This window comes from Octopus sinensis, linkage group LG20, assembly GCF_006345805.1.
Source record: "Octopus sinensis linkage group LG20, ASM634580v1, whole genome shotgun sequence".
Classification (NCBI taxonomy): Eukaryota; Metazoa; Mollusca; class Cephalopoda; order Octopoda; family Octopodidae; genus Octopus; species Octopus sinensis.
In genome coordinates this window covers 13161682-13183372 of record NC_043016.1, presented here as the reverse complement: position 1 = coordinate 13183372, position 21691 = coordinate 13161682, and the positions used below count along the sequence as shown (strand labels likewise).

The window sequence follows — 21691 nt, the reverse complement described above, 5'->3', positions numbered from 1 at the left end:
TGATGGTTTCTATAATATAGGCCCAAAATCACAAATTAATCAAATTGATCCCCAGTGCTTGACTGGTCCTTTATTAAAGCATAAAGGGTAAAGTTAGCCTTGGCAGGATTTGAACTCAGAATGTAAAGAACTCAAACAGACACTGCAAGGTATTTGACTGGATGTTTTAACAATTCTGCCAATCCACCAATAATTACAGTAATAATTCACTTCTAACATGGATATGAAAACTGGGAAGAGGACAAACAAAAACATGTGGTGTCCATCGGGTCATTCTCATGGGACATTAACATTTAACATGTGATCCGCAAATGTTTCTGAAAATATCTTGCTTCATATCTTTACAAGGTGGTTTTAGGTCACCTTAGTATTTATATTAAAAAATGTTATTTTTCGATCTACCTTTATTGTAAACCATTTACACTGAAAGCAAATGCATTGGCAATGATATTTTATAATTTAAGCTTAAGGACAACAAGTTAGTGGGGTGAGATGTTATCTGATTACACTGATCACCACCCCTTGGGATAAAAGACAAAATAGACCTTGATGGGATTTGAACTCAAAGAGCTAAAAGACACACACCATGACATTTTGTCTGACCCTTTAACAATTCTGCCAATCTACCACCTTTAATAACTGCCTCAAAATAAAGGCACAAGGCCAGAAAATTTAGGACAGGGGGATAGAGGACTTAAACTGACCCCAGTACTTGACTGGTACTTTATTTCATTGACCCTGAAAGGACAAAAGGCAAAGTTGACCTTAGTGTGTTTTGAACTCAAAATGTGAAGAACTGCAAGGCATTTTGCCCAATGTTCAAATTATTCTAGCAGCTCACCACTAAAAGTAATAATAATAATAATTCTCAGCAACAAGGATCTACACACCTGGATAAAAAAAGAGGCTGAAGATCTACAAAGTCTGCCTAGAATTATCATATGCAACACAAAGAGCATGAAGACTCAGAAGAAGGGCACTGAATCCCTACTAAACTGATGGGCTGGTAACATCAAAACCAATCAACATAAGAAGCGATATACCCCCCCAAAGACCACTCGTTATCACTACTCATGTTCTGCCTTGTGCGAGCACCTCTCTGCAGTCTACTAAACAACAATTCTGTGGATACAACTCACAGAATGGCAAAGTGAACCATCTGCTCATACAGTGACGACCTTAAGATGTCAAGGGAGATAACCAGCCGACAGGTCTTGCTGCTACCGTTTAGATCTTCAGTAATGATATCAAAACAGATCTGGGGAATTAAGAAGTATGCTTAAAATACCTTTAAAAAAAAGGGGGGGGGGCTGACTAAGATTGCAAACTTTGATGACACTGTGCTCAAGGAGCTACATAAAGTAAGGAGCCATGTGCAAGGCTATATACAAGTATACGAAGGCGGCAACATACAAAATGCAGTTATGTAAGAAGAGACCCAAAAGGGAGCACTACAGGAGATTATGTATGGAAGCAAAAAAAGTGAACTGAACATGGCCAACAGATTTAAACACTCTCGTATTACTTGTGACATACAGCTTGAGCATCAAGAAGCAACTAAACAACATCATGAGATTTGAACTCAAAACCTAAAGAGTTGAAATTAATTGCTGCAATAATAAATTACAGTTTGATGTTCTGGTTGTTCTGCCAAAATAGAAGGTGTACAATACATCAAAGTAAAGGTGTACAATACATCAAAGTAAAGGTGTACAATACATCAAAGTAAAGGTGTACAATACATCAAAGTAAAGGTGTACAATACATCAAAAGCTTGAATTATTTTCTTAAAGGGAAAACAAAGCAATTTTACTTTTTTCAGCATACAAGATCTAGGATATGAAATGTAACAGATTTCTAGAATTAAATGTTACATTTTATATGGTAATTAGCTGAAATTTGTGGGTTTTAGTAGTCATGGAGAAATGTATAATTTCCCCATGGCTACTGACTCCAATATTTTACTGCTTTACTTGCATATAAAATACAAAAATTGTTACTCTGGCTGGAGTGAAAAGGCAAGAGTCATTTATGTTCTTAATGCTACAAAAACAGACGAAGCCTAGTATATACTATGGTTCTCTGTTGTGCAGCGACTGCTGTGGCCTAACTTCAATTTCTTTCCAAGGGAAATGCCAGCTGTTAGATTGTTAACTCAGGAAGGTTTGTCTGCCATCCATAATAACTTCATTGAAAATTTGAGGTGTCTTCCCCCTACCCCCCCCCCACCATATGGTGATATCTACCCCTGAAGTTAAACAAAACGAGTGATTAACTTCACGGTATCTATTAGTTCTTCCAACCGAAACGAAATATGACTTATCTCCACAGATTAGAAATAAGTCATCAAACTGTTGGACCCTGAAATGACTCCCTGCATTGATTTGTACATTGCAAATAAATAAATAAATATATATATTGTTATCGCCATATTAATTTCCAGTAACGCTGCCGCAATCACTTTTAGAGAGACTTAGTAATTTTAATATTTCTATTAAATATATATATATTATATATATATATATATAGGGAGAGAGAGAGAGAAAGCAAATGTATTGTATCTTTACAGTGACTATACTTTTGTTTGCTTGTCATGAATTGTATTATACACAAACACACACATAGATATGTCATATGTAATAGATGAGGTGCGGCAGATGTGGCTGTGTGGAGGCTGTCGTTCATTAGTTTAACTTCCAATGTTTCTATGCTAGCATAGATTTGGATGGAGAGGAATTTAAGGCAGGATCTTACAAGCTGGATGCTCTTCCTGTCACCAACTAATACTTATTTTCAAACAATATTTCTTCTCCCCACCACTCTCTGGGTCTCAAAAGCATAGTGTCCAATCATAATAGCAGAAAAGAATGTCAACATCATCACAACTTTACTCAACATTATTCATGCAGGTTTCTTCCTAGGTTATTAAATTTAGCAGCTTATACATTCTGCCAAATGGCCTTTACCAAAGCATGAGCACATCAGAGATCATCATCATCATCATCATTTAACATTTTCTTTCTTATGTTGGCATGGGTTGGACAGTTTGACAGGAGTCAGAAAAGCCAGAAGCCACAAGGTTTCATGGTCTGTTTTGGCATGGTTTCTCCAGCTTGATGCTCTTTCTGAAGACAACCACTTTTAGTTCTACCAAAGTTGAAGCCCTATGCATCGACAAATGTGGTGCCAATGAAACACAAACACCAAACACATTAAATGCCAATGCATCATTACTAAAAAACACAAGTTGAGAATAACAAAACACAACCAAACTTACTCAACAAAATTTAAACAGCCGCCAGCTTATTTATCAGGCAATCAATTAGCAATAATTACATTAGGAATTATCAATCTGCCATTGCTGCCATTGTATTATATACATATGGACATCATTTTCTCTTTAGAATTAAACCTACAAATAATAATAATAATTTCATATTTTGGCACAAAGCCAACAATTTCGAGGGAGGGGGGGGCGAGGTCAATCAAATTAACCCCAGTGAATGACTGGTACTTATTTCATCAACCCTGAAAGGATGAAAGGCAAAACCAACCTCAGTGGAATTTGAACTCAGAATGTGAAGAAAGATGAAATGCTGTTAAGCATTCTGCCTTCTGTGCTAACAATTCTGCCTGCCTGCTGTCTTTAATAATAATAATATAGGCGCAGGAGTGGCTGTGTGGTAAAAAGCTTGCTTTCCAACCACATGGTTCAGGGAGCAGTTCCACTGCATGGCACCTGGGCCAAGTGTCTTCTACTATAGCCACGGGCCAACCAAAACCTGAGTGGATTTGTCAGATGGAAATTGAAATAAGCCTGTCATATATATATATATATATATATATACATATCAGGTACGGTATCATCAGTAATTACCCAGGGTAGGCAGTTGGTGATGATTATGCAGTAAAACACAAAAAAAAGCAAAACTCAGGCACACAACTGAGTCAAAGGCAGATTTACTTCTGCCTTTAAAGCGCTTAAAGAAAATGTTGTGGTAGGAATGTACGCGGCACGTGTACTAGAGCAGAACCATGCATAGGTTTAATACTGAGATTGAAAGGCAGGCAAATTATGTCTACCTAACCTGCCAAAAAAAACCCCAAAATATTTTGCATTTTATGCATAGGAATCAGAGTAACCTTCATAATTTTATTGAATTAGGTGCATATTTTGCTTTGCGGTGAGTTTCCCTGATAGTGGATAAACCTTGCAATCCATTTAGAATTAACCCACAAACCTACCTAATATAGGTTATATAATTATCATTCAAACAGTAACAGTTATAACAAATTTAAACTATTAATATTTCTTAAAGTATTCGGAATAAACTCCAAAAAAAAAAAAACTGTTGACTTGGGACGGTAGCATAACTGGTTTTTGTTTCTGATTAAACTAGAGGAAAAACTTCATATTGTTAAATGGACTATGGTGTATTGTGGCTCACATCTAACACACACACTGGTCTGATTCTGTTTCAACTGTACCAAAAGCAAGAATATCTATAAAATCTGCAGTCTACTCAAAATATGAAATACCTGAAATACAACAATTTAAAAAAAAAAAAAAAAAACCTCTTGAAATACTATCTGAATGTATAAATAAATATCTAACACAGACAAGAGAGAATGAAGGAAGAAGAAAAAAATGAAACAGTTAAAAAAAAAAGACATAAAACAAATAAAATAAATTACTATTAATAACGTGGCTGTAGTTTGCAAATGAAAATATAAAATAAAATCCATTTTAAATAAATTATTAACAGAAATACATTAATTGATGACGTTAATGCAAATTAAAGGCAGTGAATGTAAAAATGAACGGATCACAAATCTGAAACATTAAATTTTACATGCACACACCATACATACATATATACATATACATATATATATATATATATATATATATACATATCAGGTACGGTATCATCAGTAATTACCCAGGGTAGGCAGTTGGTGATGATTATGCAGTAAAACACAAAAAAAAGCAAAACTCAGGCACACAACTGAGTCAAAGGCAGATTTACTTCTGCCTTTAAAGCGCTTAAAGAAAATGTTGTGGTAGGAATGTACGCGGCACGTGTACTAGAGCAGAACCATGCATAGGTTTAAATACTGAGATTGAAAGGCAGGCAAATTATGTCTACCTAACCTGCCAAAAAAAACCCCAAAATATTTTGCATTTTATGCATAGGAATCAGAGTAACCTTCATAATTTTATTGAATTAGGTGCATATTTTGCTTTGCGGTGAGTTTCCCTGATAGTGGATAAACCTTGCAATCCATTTAGAATTAACCCACAAACCTACCTAATATAGGTTATATAATTATCATTCAAACAGTAACAGTTATAACAAATTTAAACTATTAATATTTCTTAAAGTATTCGGAATAAACTCCAAAAAAAAAAAAACTGTTGACTTGGGACGGTAGCATAACTGGTTTTTGTTTCTGATTAAACTAGAGGAAAAACTTCATATTGTTAAATGGACTATGGTGTATTGTGGCTCACATCTAACACACACACTGGTCTGATTCTGTTTCAACTGTACCAAAAGCAAGAATATCTATAAAATCTGCAGTCTACTCAAAATATGAAATACCTGAAATACAACAATTTAAAAAAAAAAAAAAAAAACCTCTTGAAATACTATCTGAATGTATAAATAAATATCTAACACAGACAAGAGAGAATGAAGGAAGAAGAAAAAAATGAAACAGTTAAAAAAAAAAGACATAAAACAAATAAAATAAATTACTATTAATAACGTTGGCTGTAGTTTGCAAATGAAAATATAAAATAAAATCCATTTTAAATAAATTATTAACAGAAATACATTAATTGATGACGTTAATGCAAATTAAAGGCAGTGAATGTAAAAATGAACGGATCACAAATCTGAAACATTAAATTTTACATGCACACACCATACATACATATATACATATACATATATATATATATATATATATATAGCCTGGGTATCTTAACTAAGAGAAAGTCTCTCTAGAATAGCTCTTCTTCTGTTAAGCCAATAGCATGGCATGTTGAACTGTTTCCTTGCGGGTGCCTTTGCTTTTTTTTCCACATTTTATCTTCTGGATTGTCGATTGGTTGGAAGCCTGCAATCTCTGTTCGTATCCTTTCTATTTCCTGCAGATAAAGCTGTTTTTCACGTTGGGTAAGGCCATCAGAATCAATTCCATTATCTTTGTCTGGGAAGAGCACCCGGTCAATAACTAAGAATTAAAAAAAAAAAAAAAATTAAAAAAAGAGAGAGAAAATTAATTTAAATTTAAATGAAGGTGACATGCTGCCACTTCAGTATTTAACATAATAATAATCCTTTCTGCACTAGACACAAGCCCTAAAATTTGTTGAGAGAAGGGGCTAGTCAACTACATCGACCCCAGTACCCAATGGATACTTATTTCATCAAAACTGAAAGGAATGAAAGGCAAAATCGACCTCATTCTGGGATTTCAACTCAGAACGTAAAGAACTCGGAGAAATGCTTTTTGTTCAATGCGCTAACGATTCTCCCGGCTTGTTTGCCTTAGTAATTACAAAAGTCAGAAGGAATCCCGCTAAGCATTTTTACCAGCAGAGTAACGATTCTGTCAGCTCGCCATCTTAAATAATAATAATCATAATGAACATAATGAATTTTTAAGATGGTAAACAATAATTTGAAGGAGATCTGGCTGTTATTTCTAGCATGTCGAACCTCCTAGATTTCCCTTGTCAGTGCATGTTGTTAAATTCCTGATATATCATCAATGTATTTTGATGTTTTTATTGGGAGGGGGGGGGGGAATCAATGATTGTGTGAAAAGAGGGAGAGAGAGAGATGAATGTGTGTGTGTGTGTGTGTGTGTGTGTGTGTCACTATGTGACATTGAAGCAGTTACACACACACACACACACACACACACAGACATCCTCAACCTCATCCAAAGGAAGGTCATGTAACATGTTATCATAAAGTAATCACCAGCAAACAGTGCAGTCTCCATTCCAGAGACGTGCTGCTGCCTCTTCTCTTTTGTTTTATCTACAACTACTATTGTGATTTCTACCCCAGGGAGATATCAGATCTTATATTATTTCCACTCACACATTCTCTGTCTTGTGGCCTGCAGGAATGCACATCACCTGTTATAAAAACTTATAGCTATATAGGTACAAGTGTGGGCACACGGTAAGAAGTTCGTTTCCCAACCACATGGTTCTGGGTTCAGTCCCACTGTGTGGCATCTTGGGCAAGGGTCTTCTAATATAACTTTGGGCCAACTAAAGCCTTGTGAGTGTATTTGATAGACGTGTGTGTCCGTGTCCGTTCCGTTTGTCCATGTCCCTTAGTGCTTGACAACTATTGCTGATTTGCTTATATCCCTGTAACTTAGCAGTTTGGCAAAAAAAAAAAAAAACCGGCACAATAAGTACCAAACTTAAAAAAAAAAAATAGACACTGGGGTCAATTTGTTTGACCAAACCTTTGAAGGTGGTGCCCCAGCATGGCCACAGTTCAATGACTGAAACATACGTACAGAATAAAACCAGAATATTTCCTTCACTGGACACTAATAAAAATAAATTCTTATCGGAATAATACAAGGAAGAATATTTTAAGATAACCATTGTAAAATGGTTTCTGTAACAAGGCAATAAAATAGAACTTACCATGAATCCGATGTTCTATTTTCCTTAATATACAAAGAATCGCTGCAAGTTCTTGGTTAGCACTTTTCCAAGCTGGCATTTCACTAGACGATGGATCAGTTAAATAATCATCCACGGGAGATGGTGTCTGACTGACTTTATTACTTTCTCTGTTTGATGCATACATAATTAAGAAATAATTAAGAATAACTGGACATAATTAAAAGAATATGAATATGAATATATAAAATTAAATAAGGGTAGAAATTGATATCAATCAATTAAAACCAGTGGCCTAGCATATTTTTAAAAATCCGAAGATTAGACATTTTTTTTTTACATACAAAATTTAGAGGACTGACCACTAAAAGTGGACAGCCTATATGCTAGATATAGACGTCAAAATCGCCATTTTCCACGAAGAATGTGTTCTCAAGAAAAATTCAGCAAAAAACCAAAGTGGCTGTCCATTTTTTTTAGTAGTCAGTCCTAAATTTTTTGTATATATATATATATATATATATAAGCCATATTAACAGTACTGATTTCTAATAAAGTTACAAGGCCATAAATCGTGAGAAAGTGGGACAGCTTATAATGTTAACTTCAATAATTCTGGAAGGATAGACGATAAGGGTGGTCCCAGAAAAAATTGGGAGGTGGAAAAAAAAAAAAGGGCAGGAAGAATTGCCACAAGACATTTTGTCTAAATTCTCTAATAATTAATTATTGCAATCATCATCCACTATTTTAACATTTATTTTCCCATGCCTGAATGGGTCATACAGTATTCATTGAGGTAGGTGAAGGACGGCAACAGAAAGGGGATCCAATCATGAGGAATCTATTTCCAAACAAGGTAATACCTTCTTGTGGCCTTCATCACCATCAAACGCCCACCATCCATGCTAGCATGGGTGGGACGCTTTCACAAGTAACAAATATACAACAAAACCATTAAATGGATATGTGTTTGAGTGTCACTCAATCACACTTTGAAATCTGATGGCAATTTTCTCTCATTATTTAAATTGAATTAAGAAGTTGAGAAAAAATATATTAACAAAAACAACAAACCTCAATTTTTGAATAGTCCTATCTGTAGCAGTTTTCAGTTTCAACGACAGTTGATAAATAGAGGAAATAATAATATTGTCATATGACTGTAAAAACAGAGAGAAGGCAGTATAATAATAATAGTCCATGGTGTAGAAACATTACAATTCCTTTATTAGGAAAAACAAAAAAAAATCACAAAAACAATTTGCTTTAAAATACAACAAAATGATTGCAGGAGTCATTAAGAAAATCTTAACTCTTCCTTCCTATTAATTTTTCATAAAGAATATGAATATGACAAAAAAAAAACAAAGAAATAATGCAAAAAATTTTGTAAGGTTTGTCAATATTTAGGGGGGAAAATACTGACATTTTATTTCCCTAACACCTACCTATGTTTTATTCATATATATACATATATATATATATGAGAGTAAGCACATGTGAAACAAGGTGGAAAAAAATAGTGCTCAAATACAGGAGGTAGAGTAATATGCTTTATTATTATTAAAGCTGCAAAAACATTACAAAAAACTGTTACTCAGAGTTTCATGTTCCCATTCATTGGACAGTTTTTATTCTCATCCAAAACTGCCTGATGAATGGGAATGTGAAACTCATTTTTTTGTGATGTCTTTTTACAACTTAAAGTATATACACATATATACATTTTATATATATAGTGTATTCTACTTCAATTCCAACTGTTAAGATTTATTTCATATCTCTCAACAAGTTTCTAAAATTTTATGTTCATATCTTCTCTATATTGTAGTCACATCAACCCTCTAAAACTCAAATGTTTCATCTTTCTCCTCTTATTCTCCCCCACATCACTGCCATCACCCCGCCCTCCAAAAAAAGAAAAAAAATGACACTTGAAATAATTATTTTAAAGTTTGAACTTATTGATCCTTCAAAGACCAAACATGGGCTCCCTGACGTACAACAGTAATGGCACCAGCAACATTGATTAGTGATTACTGAAGCTGGTACCCCTTTGTAGTAGAATGGGGCCATGCACTGTAAAAACCTTGTCACTGCATCCACCCTTCTACTCCTGGCAGATAACACCTCAACACCACTCAGGCATCAATCCTCCAAACCCAGGGGTCTGTTTGGGTAGTCATTGCTGGTGAGGGTTTTACAAGGTTGGGGTACAAACCCTACTTTAACAATTTCAACTGAAGTAAAGGTGTTTCAGGATTTGTTGGAACCAGTGGTCACTCAATGCTCAGGGGTCATGGATTAGCTGTCAAGGAGAGAAAAGAAAATCACTTGAAAATTATTGGAAGCTGCTGAGTAAACAAGCCATTCCATGTGGCTCAAGAAAGAGAGGACGTACAAAAAGAAGCATGGTGGGTAACAGGAACAAGATTTGGCCCCTGAGTTGTTACATCTGACTCAAATAAGTTCATGCAGGAATTTCATCAACTGCATTAGTGGTGGCCCCAGGAAGCGCTGGTGTTACAGTAAAAGAGGTTGAAACACCTACAGAGCTGCTGCTTCTATTGCTACATGAGACATTGATTCCTTCATTCAGACACAGATTACAGCAGCACTTGCAATAGTAAAGTGTTCGTTCTATATAAACACACATACTCATATGCACACACACACACACACACACACATACATCAAGGTTTCTTTCTTTAAAAAAAAACAAAACAAAACAAAACAAACAATGGCATCTTACATAAAACCTGACAAAAGGTATTTACTAAGAACTGATGTTGATAAGACCTGATAAATCACATAGATATGTGGAGTGAATTTGAGGAAAATTTTCAATGTTACATGGTTCAAGAAAGTCCCTTAATATCAGAGGCTGGCAGTGTTATTTCAAAGATTTGTTAGGTTTTTGTAAGAGTAGTAGAAATGGTGATTGTTATGCTGACCGAAAACGGATCACTATTATTTTGTAGAATTACATGCGATTGTACAAGACTGTTAATATGTTCTAACAAACTACAACCACCTTGGCTTAAATATGCAACAGATTCCTTGCACTTATCTAGCTGTTGTGTATATAATTTCACTTCTAATTAACATCTAAAATTAATACTTGATATGTTAGTAAATATTAAAATTTTTTTTTTTTAATTTACCAAACCAGGAGAAAGGAATTGTATCCATAGTCTTTACAAGCCTCCCAAGACTTAATGTTTCAAGTTGAAATCTGCAGTAAAGATAAAAGCTGGGAGAGAATTCCAGAGATCCAACAGCATGGGAAGGAAGTATTGGGTGTGGTGGTCAGCGCAGGGTTTAATGTGCTAGACACAACATGGATGTAGCTAGAAGAGACGAGTGAATCACAAGCCAGCTCCAAGGGACAAAGGCCAATATATATAGCAGTAGAAAAGACAGAGACGAGACAGCACGTCTGTGGGGGCAGAGGCTGGAGTGTGCCACTGAGTGACTTGATACCAATCAGTTGGAGTGTCAGAAAATCTAGATGTGGTTTAGGATGTCTGAGCATGTAGTAGTGTCCTGTCTCAGATGTGAGAGCAACACTCGATTGTATGCTTTACCTGAGCTTTGTGCAGTACCAAGAACCGTTGGGGCAGCTGAAGTACCTCCTGGCCTTGAAGAGAAGTGCTAGTGTTTGAAACATGGTCCTAGCCCACAAGATAGAAAGTCATCACTCCTTGACATAATGAATGAAGTCCAGAAATGCTAAGGAGATTTGCATGGTGGTCATGATCAAGAACTTTGCTGATGTCAAGGGTAACAACAGCACTTTCACTAAATTTCTTAAGAGTGAGAGCCCCCTAGGAAGTGTCACAGAAAAGTAAGACATCTGCAAATCTGACATTAAAGAAACTATAATGGTAGATAATATTGTATAAAGACAATAATGCTTCTTTTTTGTTTATGTTTTGGATCAAGTATAAAAGCCCTCCATTTAGATAAAAGGGAAAAAAAAGGAAACCATATAACAATAATCATTTCTAATATGCAAATTTCAGGGAAGTAGTTAATCAATTTAATCAACCCCAGTACTAGATTGCTACCACATTTTCTCAGTCTCTGAAGGACAAAAGGCAAAGTTCACCTTGGCAGAGGTTAAGCCAGGTATGTAAGGTGCAGGATCAAATACTGCAAGGCACCTTTGTCCAATGTGCAAACAATATTACTCCACTGGCTTAAAACAGAAATATCAGTTTCTTCTAAGTGAGGCACAGACCATAAATTTCAGGGAAAGAAACAGCTAGCTAAATTGACTTTAGTACTTGACATTATTTCATTAAACCCAAGAAGAAAACATTTTTAGCAAGATTTGAACCTAGAATGTAAATATACGCACATAAGCTATTTTGACTGATATACTAACAACATTGCCAATTTATTGCCGCATGACATAAAAATATTGCAAAGACATTGTGTTACTGAAGGAAAGTATTGTTAATTATTTTGTGGTGGAGGTGGTGGTGATGATGATGGTGGAGGTGGTGATGATGATGATGGTGGTGGCAGTACTGATGGTGATGATGATGATGATATTGAAAGATTCAGAGTCTTGACACTTCTTAGAAATGATATAGTTTACAAAATAACTGATTAAATTAAAACCTCTTGAAAAATAGTTTCTTTTTTTTTTTTCTATAAGTATTTCATAGGACCCCATTGTATTAAACGAGAGCAACAGTTTTGTGTGTGTATGTGAGTGTGAGAGAGAGAGAAAGAGAGAGAATGTGTGTATGTATTTGTGAGTGTATGAGTTTTGAAAGAAGATATTTAGACATCCCTATTATTTCACTTGATAAGAAAGTCGTTAGTTCACAAAAAAAAAAAAAAAAACATCCCAGTATTAGATGGCGTGATAATTAACAAGGAAACTACACTTTCATAATGAAGACGGACAAAAAAAAAAGGGAAAAACAACAAAGTCAAATTCATTTTATACACAATTGGACATATATAATTAAATTGTTGCAAAAGACTTATGTTTTTCTAAAGAAAAAAGTGCAAGGAAAAATCCCCGCAAAATATCCGGGGTTGTGGTGTAAGATAAACACATGCAAAGGATGCAAAACTATATATATATATTATAATATATACATGACAAAATACATCAGACAATATAATAAATATATGGAAAATCATAATAAAGTATATATTTAAAATTTTTGTTTCAATCATGAAGTTACTTTAACCCTTTATCATTTAAACTGGCCATTTCCAGCCAAATATTCTATCTATTTATGTTCAAACTGACCAGATCTGGCCTCTTATAGCTACAATATCATTCTATAAAATAAACAATCACATCATTGAAATCTCAAAGATATGAGATAATTGCATGATTAATTCAAAACAATGTAAATAATTATTACATTTGACTGAGTAATCTGGATGCTGAAGGGTTAAATAATTAGTCCTAAATATTCTAGACTGTAACTAGTTTTGTTTCTTTAACATGTTATCCCAAAACAAAACATTCAAAAGCTGTATAGTAGAAGAATTTAAACACATTTCTTCATTTTATTAAGTTTTCTCAGGCGCTTATCTGATTTATATCCTACAGAGTATTCTGATTGTTTCTTGCAAGAACAATCAATTGAAAGGAATGCAAAGGAATATCTGTTTCTCAACTGAGAAACAGATTAGAATGGCTGTTATCACCAGTATTTATCTAGGAATTTTTAATTAGCTCCTGGTATATCTTACTTAACAGATATACTGCAGAAAAACAACAAAACTGCTGTTCTTGAGAAAGCTTCTCATATAGATATATAGTGCATTTTATGCATCTACATGATAAGCTTTCAATAGTGTATCCATGTTAAGCAAGATATACAGGATGCTATTCTATACCATTACTGCTTCTATTGCTAATAATGAATTTTAAATTCTCTTTTTGATTAATTACGAGTATGTGTGTGCATATATACATACATATAGATATTTAAAATGAATAGAAGTATTACTACTAAATAATAAATAAATAAATATAGTAATAATAACAACAACTGCAACAATAATAAACCAGTTTTTAAAACAGACTGGCTGCTTTAAGCAAAAGCAACTAACGGTAAAATCCATAAAAATGAAAAAAAGGAAAATTTGAATGAAGATAAAAGTAAGCATAGCCTCGAAACAGACAGAAAAAGTAACATGAAACGTTAATCAACATGATGATAATTGATGATGAAAAAGAAAGGAAAAATCATTTAGGAATAACATTAGCTACAACAACAACAACAAAGAAAGCTTAACATAATCAGCACATTGAAACATCTAAAAATAGATCAGTGCAGTGATTGATTTTGAGCGATAAACTGCTGAAAACGTAAAGCAAGAGATTCCAAAGGATACTCAAGTGGAAACGTCACAAAAAGCCAATAAATTACACACACACAATATATATATATATATATTATATATATATATATATATATAAATATATAATGCACATACACACACATTTGCTTGAACACACAAAAGAATTATCCAGCAATAGAGAAAAAACCACAACAAAAAAGAAAACAGTTTGACAAAATTTGCTCTTGACAGAAACAACAAAATATTTGGCAGAGTGAGAGAGGAGGGAGGAAATAATGGCTTAATTCTTGGAGAGCAGGGTCCTCCCTCTAGCATGAAAAATTTTCCAAGATAATTGCAGGAAGAATACTCATGTGTTTATGTGCAGGAGTTAATTAATGTAACACTGAAGATTATAATTGGTTGATAATGTATAAGAATAACTTGAAGAATAGAATTGTTTGTTTGTTGGGTTTTTTTTTTTTTGGGCCTCTAACTTATTGTAATGAAATGTAGAGTTCATGTTGAGATTTTCAGTGGAAATACAAGTTCACGTGTGGTCCCTGTTACTGTGACCTTGATGTTGGCTAACCATTGTATGAGGTCAGGATTCATGAGGGACATGGGGAGCTTGTTGACCGGAACTGGCCCAACCTGCCCTGGGTGAATGTTGCCCTGTGTATGAATACAAGTAACTTACTGTAATAAACTAAAAATCTTCCCCAACCGATTCTATAACAAAGTATGAAAAAAAAAAGGGCTGTTTACAATTAAAAATCTAAAATTTATCTTTCAGAAATCAGGGGAAATTGTGATTCCTTTTGTAAAGATCAGATAATTCTGAACCATTTTTACAATGAAGGAACATATGTACTAATAATAAAAAGAAAGAAAAAAAAAGGTGTAGGTTGCAGACGTAGGAGCTTGAATAACAATTTTTTCTCAAGAAATGGTTTGCTTTCATTTGAAAATTCAACCTCACATTCAACTGGTAACTAATCTTTCAACCCCAAAAGGACGAAAGGCAAAATTCGACCTCAGCAGAATATGAACTTAGGATATAATGCTGAAAGAAATGCAGTTAGGCATTTTGTCTGATGTGCTAATAATAATAATAATAATAATAATAATAATTAATAACTGTTTCTTACATAGGCACAGAGCCACAAGTTTGTGGATAGGGGCAGTTGATTACATTGACCCCAGTACTTTACTGGTACTTTATTTTATTAACAACCAGAAAGAGACAAGTGAAGTCCATCCATGCAGGATTCTAACCCAAGAGTATATAGGGATATAATTTAATACTACAAGGCATTTCGATGTTTAGCTAGTCATTGGCCTTAATAATAGTAACAATAATCCTTTCTTAGTCACAAGTCATAAGAATAGTAATATAATAATAATAATTAATAACTGTTTCTTACATAGGCACAGAGCCACAAGTTTGTGGATAGGGGCAGTTGATTACATTGACCCCAGTACTTTACTGGTACTTTATTTTATTAACAACCAGAAAGAGACAAAGTGAAGTCCATCCATGCAGGATTCTAACCCAAGAGTATATAGGGATATAATTTAATACTACAAGGCATTTCGATGTTTAGCTAGTCATTGGCCTTAATAATAGTAACAATAATCCTTTCTTAGTCACAAGTCATAAGAATAGTAATAATAATAATAATAATAATAATAATAATAATAATAATGCAGCCAGGATATATATTTATTTATTTCGCTTTTGGATTTGGTTTGCAAGATTCTTTATATATGAATGAGTTCATGTCTTGAAGCATATTCTGTTGTGTCTGGGGAGAGTCATTTTCTTTTTGTGCCTTATAATTTAACACATTCACCAGTAAAATACCAACTTATTTTTTTATCTTGCTTAAATTTTCGTTGCATCTTGCAACCTTTTCAATAGTTTTTAGAAAAATAAAAAATAAATAAGTGGAAATTTTACCAGTGAGTGTGTTAAATTATAAGGCACAAGAAAATGACTCTCCCCAGACACAACAGAATACATGTAGACAGTAATTAATAGCAATCTTGATAAGATTTCATGTATATTTCTTTGTATTGACTTAAAGTTGACTGGAACATACATCAAGATAAATGATAATTGCTATGCAAAAATGTTTTAAAGTAATTCTTGAAGTAACTTAGTTTTGAGAAAGTACATTCCAAAATGCTGACATAAAATTTAATTATTAGTCTAAACCTATTTTTAGACAAAGGTATAATTTTTTTTGCTTTTCCCTGACAATGTCTTATAAACAAGTTTAACTTTTGGTATCAATCACATCTGGCCACTGCTGCATGAAGAAAATCTGTGGAAATTATTCATACGAAATCTGTTCATATTTAGAATGAAATTTTGACTTTAATCTCATTACATGCCAAGCCAGTGTGACAGGGTAAGCTCATCAAACCAGTATGATTTCAAGCTCAAATTCATGGCCTTCACATCGGACCATGGTCGATGGAGAAAACATGTTGAGGCACCCATCCTGCAGTGGACTGAACATAGGTAATCCAGTTCAATCCAACATGAAAATGCAAGGCTTCAGAAAATAAAATTGTTAGATAAGAAACACCACTTTTTAAAAAAAAATTTTATAGTGTTTCTGTACAATTGCTGAAGTTGGTCTTTACCTACTACTTACAACTCTTAGCCAAATCTTTAACTCCCAGCCTACCTTAAGTTAGATCTATAACTGATCTGGATTTGAAGTGATAATAATCACTAACAGATATATGAGAATTATTTATTTTACAAAGCAACCCACTCTCTTGGTTACTTTGAAATCAATTCACCTGACACACAGCATGTACATTCTTCTTTTGAAAAAAAAAGTGTCTTAGAAGATAAAGCTATAAGACATTGCACAAGCCCTCAGGTTTCAGTACTTTCTTCTTATAGCAGAAACAGCTGTAAGCTAATGAAGTTGATTATGTAATTCCTGTCCCTTTGTTAGTCAATAATTAATGTTCTGTAATCATATAACATTTTATTCTAATGCATATGTACATTCAGCTCCAAGAACTGGTTATTTGTATTACAATGCCTTACCAAAATCAGAAGCCTCCTGAGTGTGTGTGTGTGTGTGTTCATGTCCCACCAATGTAAACACACCAAGACCGATTGGTGTTGGTGTGTTTACGACCTCATAACTTAGCAGTTAGGCAACAGAGACCGATAGAATAAGTACCAAGCTTGAAAAAAAAAAAAGTACTGGGGTCAATTCAGTTAAAATTTTACAAGGTGGTGCCCCAGCATGGCTACTGTCTAATGACTGAATATATATATATATGACTAAATGAGGGAGCTGAAAGCTAAACTAACCCAGCTCCTGTGGAGGGCTAATTGGGCCTATGGCCCCAAACTAAAGGGAGCTGAATAGCATGGCTACAATGCATCTATAATGACTATATACCCCGGTAGTGTTTGGTCAGAGGTTAAGGACAAATGAGAACTAATTCTGTAATGCAAATCATTCTATTGTTCCAATCCCAAGTTGAATTCAAACTGTTGACCAATTTGTCCCAAGTTCCTATGTTGATGTAAAATTAACGAAGCAAACATCATTTATCTTCTCTTTGATCTTTGACATCATCTGACATGCCAAGCTTTACCTGCTAGAAATAGCAACCCAAATGCTTTTTAATCAGATCCCAATGCTGGATGTTCAAGAACCAAAATGAAGGCCAAATTTTAGCTCCCAGGATCATCCTGATTCCAAAAAGGTATATGTCTATGTAGAGCAAATGCAGACTAACAATTTTACTTTTAACAAATAAACAAATGGAATCTCTAAATTATTTTGTATGTGTGCGCATACATATCATTATATATATATATATATATATATATTTTCTCGTTCATTTGAGCATTACAGCATGTTTTTTTATACTGAGTATATCTAGCTCCCACCTACTGTGTGTGTGTGTATAAATTTTCAGTGCTTTATCACTTGTGTAATAGTCTTCAAAAAGAGTTTCTTTTTAAAGATCTATTCTTAGGTCCAGTTTCAAAATGTGAAGCAAATTAATGTCCATCCTTCCCCTAAAGCTGCAAAGGGCACAAATTTATCAGTGAAAACATTGCCAAATTGATTTGATGTATATATATATTCTTGATGAATAGTTGAACTAAAGCAATGTAGAATCTAGTAGTCTGTCACTTAAAATATAACACCCATCCGCTGAAGGCTTCAACTCATCAATTACTAACAGGAAATTTCAATCAATGAATGTATCCAATCAACCGTCTTGCATCAAGTTTAATCAATCGTTTTGATTACATTATCGTGAAGGGTTTGTGGTTGATTATATTATTTACAATTTATTTAGGACAGACTACACTGAAAAATAAATAATCTTCTTGGAATTTTACCAGAACTTCTTTATTGGGTGCAAAGGTCTTTAGTCATTGATATAGCAAGCATAAACAAAATTTGGAAATTTATTTTGTTTAACCTCTGTATGAATGAAAATTCACAAACATTAAGGGTGGGTGGGTGATGATGTTATTTATGAAAGAAAAATTTAAATCGGTTTTTCTTTCTTTTTTCTCGTCTTTTAAATAACAATCGAAAGTAGTCCATTCTCTGATGAATGAAGGTTATGGCTTGTTTAGCAATTTAAATAGTTAAGAAGAATAAATGAAAGATAATTTGGTTACATTCTTGTTCAAAAAGGAGATTGAAGACCTTGATAACCTTTTGTTCTCATGGGAATAGCATTTTGTTTCCTGAGATTATTCAACTAAAGTGTGCATATCAACTATAAGTAGATTACAAGGTAAAAGTGTAAGTGAAGGAAAAACTAAAAACGAAACAAAACGGTGAATAATAAATAGCCAACTAAAGAGGGCATACTAGAAGAAATGGTGTGAATGGTAAAAGAACTACGGAATTGGATGTCTGAGAGAGAGAGATAGGAAGAAAGCAATAAAGTGGAGAAAGAGAGAAGGAAGATAGAGAGAGAGAGAGAGAGAGAGAGAGAGAGAGAGAGAATGCAATAAAATGGAGAGAGAGGGGGGTAGAGAGAGAGAGAAAGAAAGAGAAAAGTGGGAGAGAATGAGAAAAAGGGAGAGGGCAAGAGAGGTGGTAGATAGGGAGAAAGGTAGATAGACAGATAGGTAGGTAGGTAGAAAGGTAGATAGATAGATAGATAGAGAGAGAGAGATTGATAGGTAGGTAGGTAGATAGGGAGGTAGGTAGATAGATAGATAGACTGATAGATAGACAGACATGGAGGTAAATAAAAAAAAAAAATAGATAGATAGATAGCAGGGACACACATTAAGAGAAATATCGTAACAGACCCTTTCATTCAGGCTCATATCCGTGGAAAGCTGTGAACCTAAGAGTTTATATAAATGCACTGGTGAGAGTGCAATGACCAACGGTAGAGTTTCCTGAAACAGTCCAAGACATCAGAGATGTTGTTACCACAAACAGAGAGCAATGGAAGAAAAGGATGCTGCTTAACACAAAAGACATGATCATAAAAGGCAAGACACATGGAATAAATGCAAAAAATTACTAAAAGTAAGAAAATTCAAAAACAAAGAGGGAGATAACAAAAAAATAAAGAAAACAAAGAAAAAAAAGGGACAAATTGACAAAATGTTTTATGGTATTTGCTCCAGCATAGCCAAAACAAAATAAAGAACACAACTAAACCATGAAAATAGTGTATTGGTGGAATTCTACATTTTTTAGATTAAAATAAAATATAAAAAAGTTAAAAAAAAAAAAATGTAAAAGTAAGAAGAAACATGCTGTTTCCCCACCCCCAACGAAATTGCAGTTCTCTTAAAATCCTTCCCTACTCCTCATATCTTCTTCCTTCAGGGATCCAATAAAAGTTCAAGTTGAATAGCAAGTCTGGGAGAAGTTTAAATTGTCTTTGAATTTTAAGAGTAAAAAAATTAAGAATAATGATCTGAGTTCTGTTTGTTGAGAAGTCATTTAATTTTAAGACAAAACTATCCAAAATCTGATTTTTTTCATATCACATTATACATACACCCCTTTTTTTTTTTATAAAAAAAAAACCCCATCTCAGTCACTGTTCATTTCCTGTGCATTATTTTGTGTCCTGTTCATGCACCTTTGACTACCTTTTCTGATGAGTTGTAGTGCACCTGAACACTGTATGCAGTAAGTTCATTATTGTATATAAATATATACAAATGTGTACATGTAAACATACACACATACATATATATACACATTTATACGCATGTATACAAACATATACATGTATACAAACACACACATACAAATAACTTCAGCACATTTAATAGACTTCATTTTTGTATCAGGTACCACAAATTTATGACATATTTATAATGACAATATTTAAATTACATTCAAGTATATTAAAACAAAGGCTTCATATAGGTTTAATTATATTTGGGAACAAAGAAATTGGGTTGGTGTTATTGACATTTTATAGAAGTTTGAAAATACATATTGTTATATCCTACTTACCCCAAGAAATTTTATTGCTAGACTTTTAAGTATTTTTTTTAATGTCACTGGATAGGTGCCCAACTTGATCATTAAATAAAAAATATAGGTGTTTGAAACAGAATGATTTATATCAACTTCATTTTTTATTTGAATTGTAAAATAGCAAAAAGGTGGCAAGCTGGCAGCATCATTAACACATTGAACAGTATGCGAAGCAGCAGTTCTGATGGCTCTTTTATGTTCCGAGGTCAACTTTGCCTTTCGTCCTTTTGGAGATCAATAAAATATGGCACCAGTTAAGTACTAGGGTTGATGCATTTGACCACCATATCCTTAACTGCTGACCTTTGAATAAATTTACAAAGAATTTAAATAGTAAAATAATCTATACATCCAGTGACAAAATATAAAGCCATATACTTGGCCAGGTTTTCTAAACTTATCATCATCATCGTCTTTTAATGTCTGTTTTCCATGTTGACATGAGTTGGACAGTTTGACTGAGGACTACTGAGCCAGAAGGCTGCACCAGGCTCCAATCTGATCTGGCAATGATTCTACAACTGGATGCCCTTCCTAACACCAACCATTCCGACAGTGTAGTGGGTGCTTTTTACATGCCACCGGCACAAGAGCCAGTCAGGTGGGCCTGGTATCAGCCATGTTTGGATGCTGCTTTTTACATGCTACTCGCACAGGAGCCATTGTGAATAAAAATATTCTACAAGAAAATTTGAACTATTTCTCTATTTTTTAATTTCCTGTGACAGGTCTGTTTGCTGGTGTTAGAGTTTATTGTAACAGTTTAGAGATACATTTAAAAAAAAAAAAAAAAAGAAAAATTATAACTTTTCATTGATAGTTCAAATGTTAAATTATAAAGAGAGAAAATAAAGTAAATGAAAAATTAACAGATGTAAATTTGGTAACCTGTATGAAACAAAGTATTTCAATTATTAAATCTATTTTCAATTAAATGGAACTCAAAAATGTTGGTTTTATATTAATTATGAAAAACAAATGTTTATCACACCTGCACACATCATATTCCGTGGTGCATATGCAGACAAAGATTCATAAAAGACAAAAGTTCAAATGAAAAAACATCTCGCGTCTCTCTTTTATTCATACGAAAGTGCAGGCATGGCTGCCTGGTTAAGAAGCTCACTTAGCAACCATGTGGTTTTGAGTTCAGTCCCACAGCACAGCATGGGCA

The 21691-nt window shown here is 33.8% G+C and overlaps 1 protein-coding gene across 8 annotated transcripts in view; it reads right to left on the bottom strand.

The window, feature by feature from the left end:
• Window positions 1-4745: 4745 nt before the first annotated feature.
• LOC115222684 (centrosomal protein of 170 kDa protein B) overlaps window positions 4746-21691 on the bottom strand; it is a 360932-nt gene continuing 343986 nt past the window's right edge. For 4 of the 8 annotated variants that reach the window (XM_036511669.1, XM_036511666.1, XM_036511668.1 and 1 more), the window contains 4 exons: window positions 19320-19412; window positions 8744-8829; window positions 7688-7836; window positions 5932-6243 (listed from right to left, as the gene is read on the bottom strand). In XM_036511669.1, the coding sequence (XP_036367562.1) occupies window positions 6011-6243; window positions 7688-7836; window positions 8744-8829; window positions 19320-19412 (561 nt within the window). In that variant the 3' untranslated portion in view covers window positions 5932-6010. Of the gene's footprint in view, window positions 4903-5931; window positions 6244-7687; window positions 7837-8743; window positions 8830-19319; window positions 19413-21691 lie in introns of those variants that run through there. The other 4 variants (XM_036511667.1, XM_036511670.1, XR_005003214.1 and 1 more) reach the window with 3 other exon arrangements.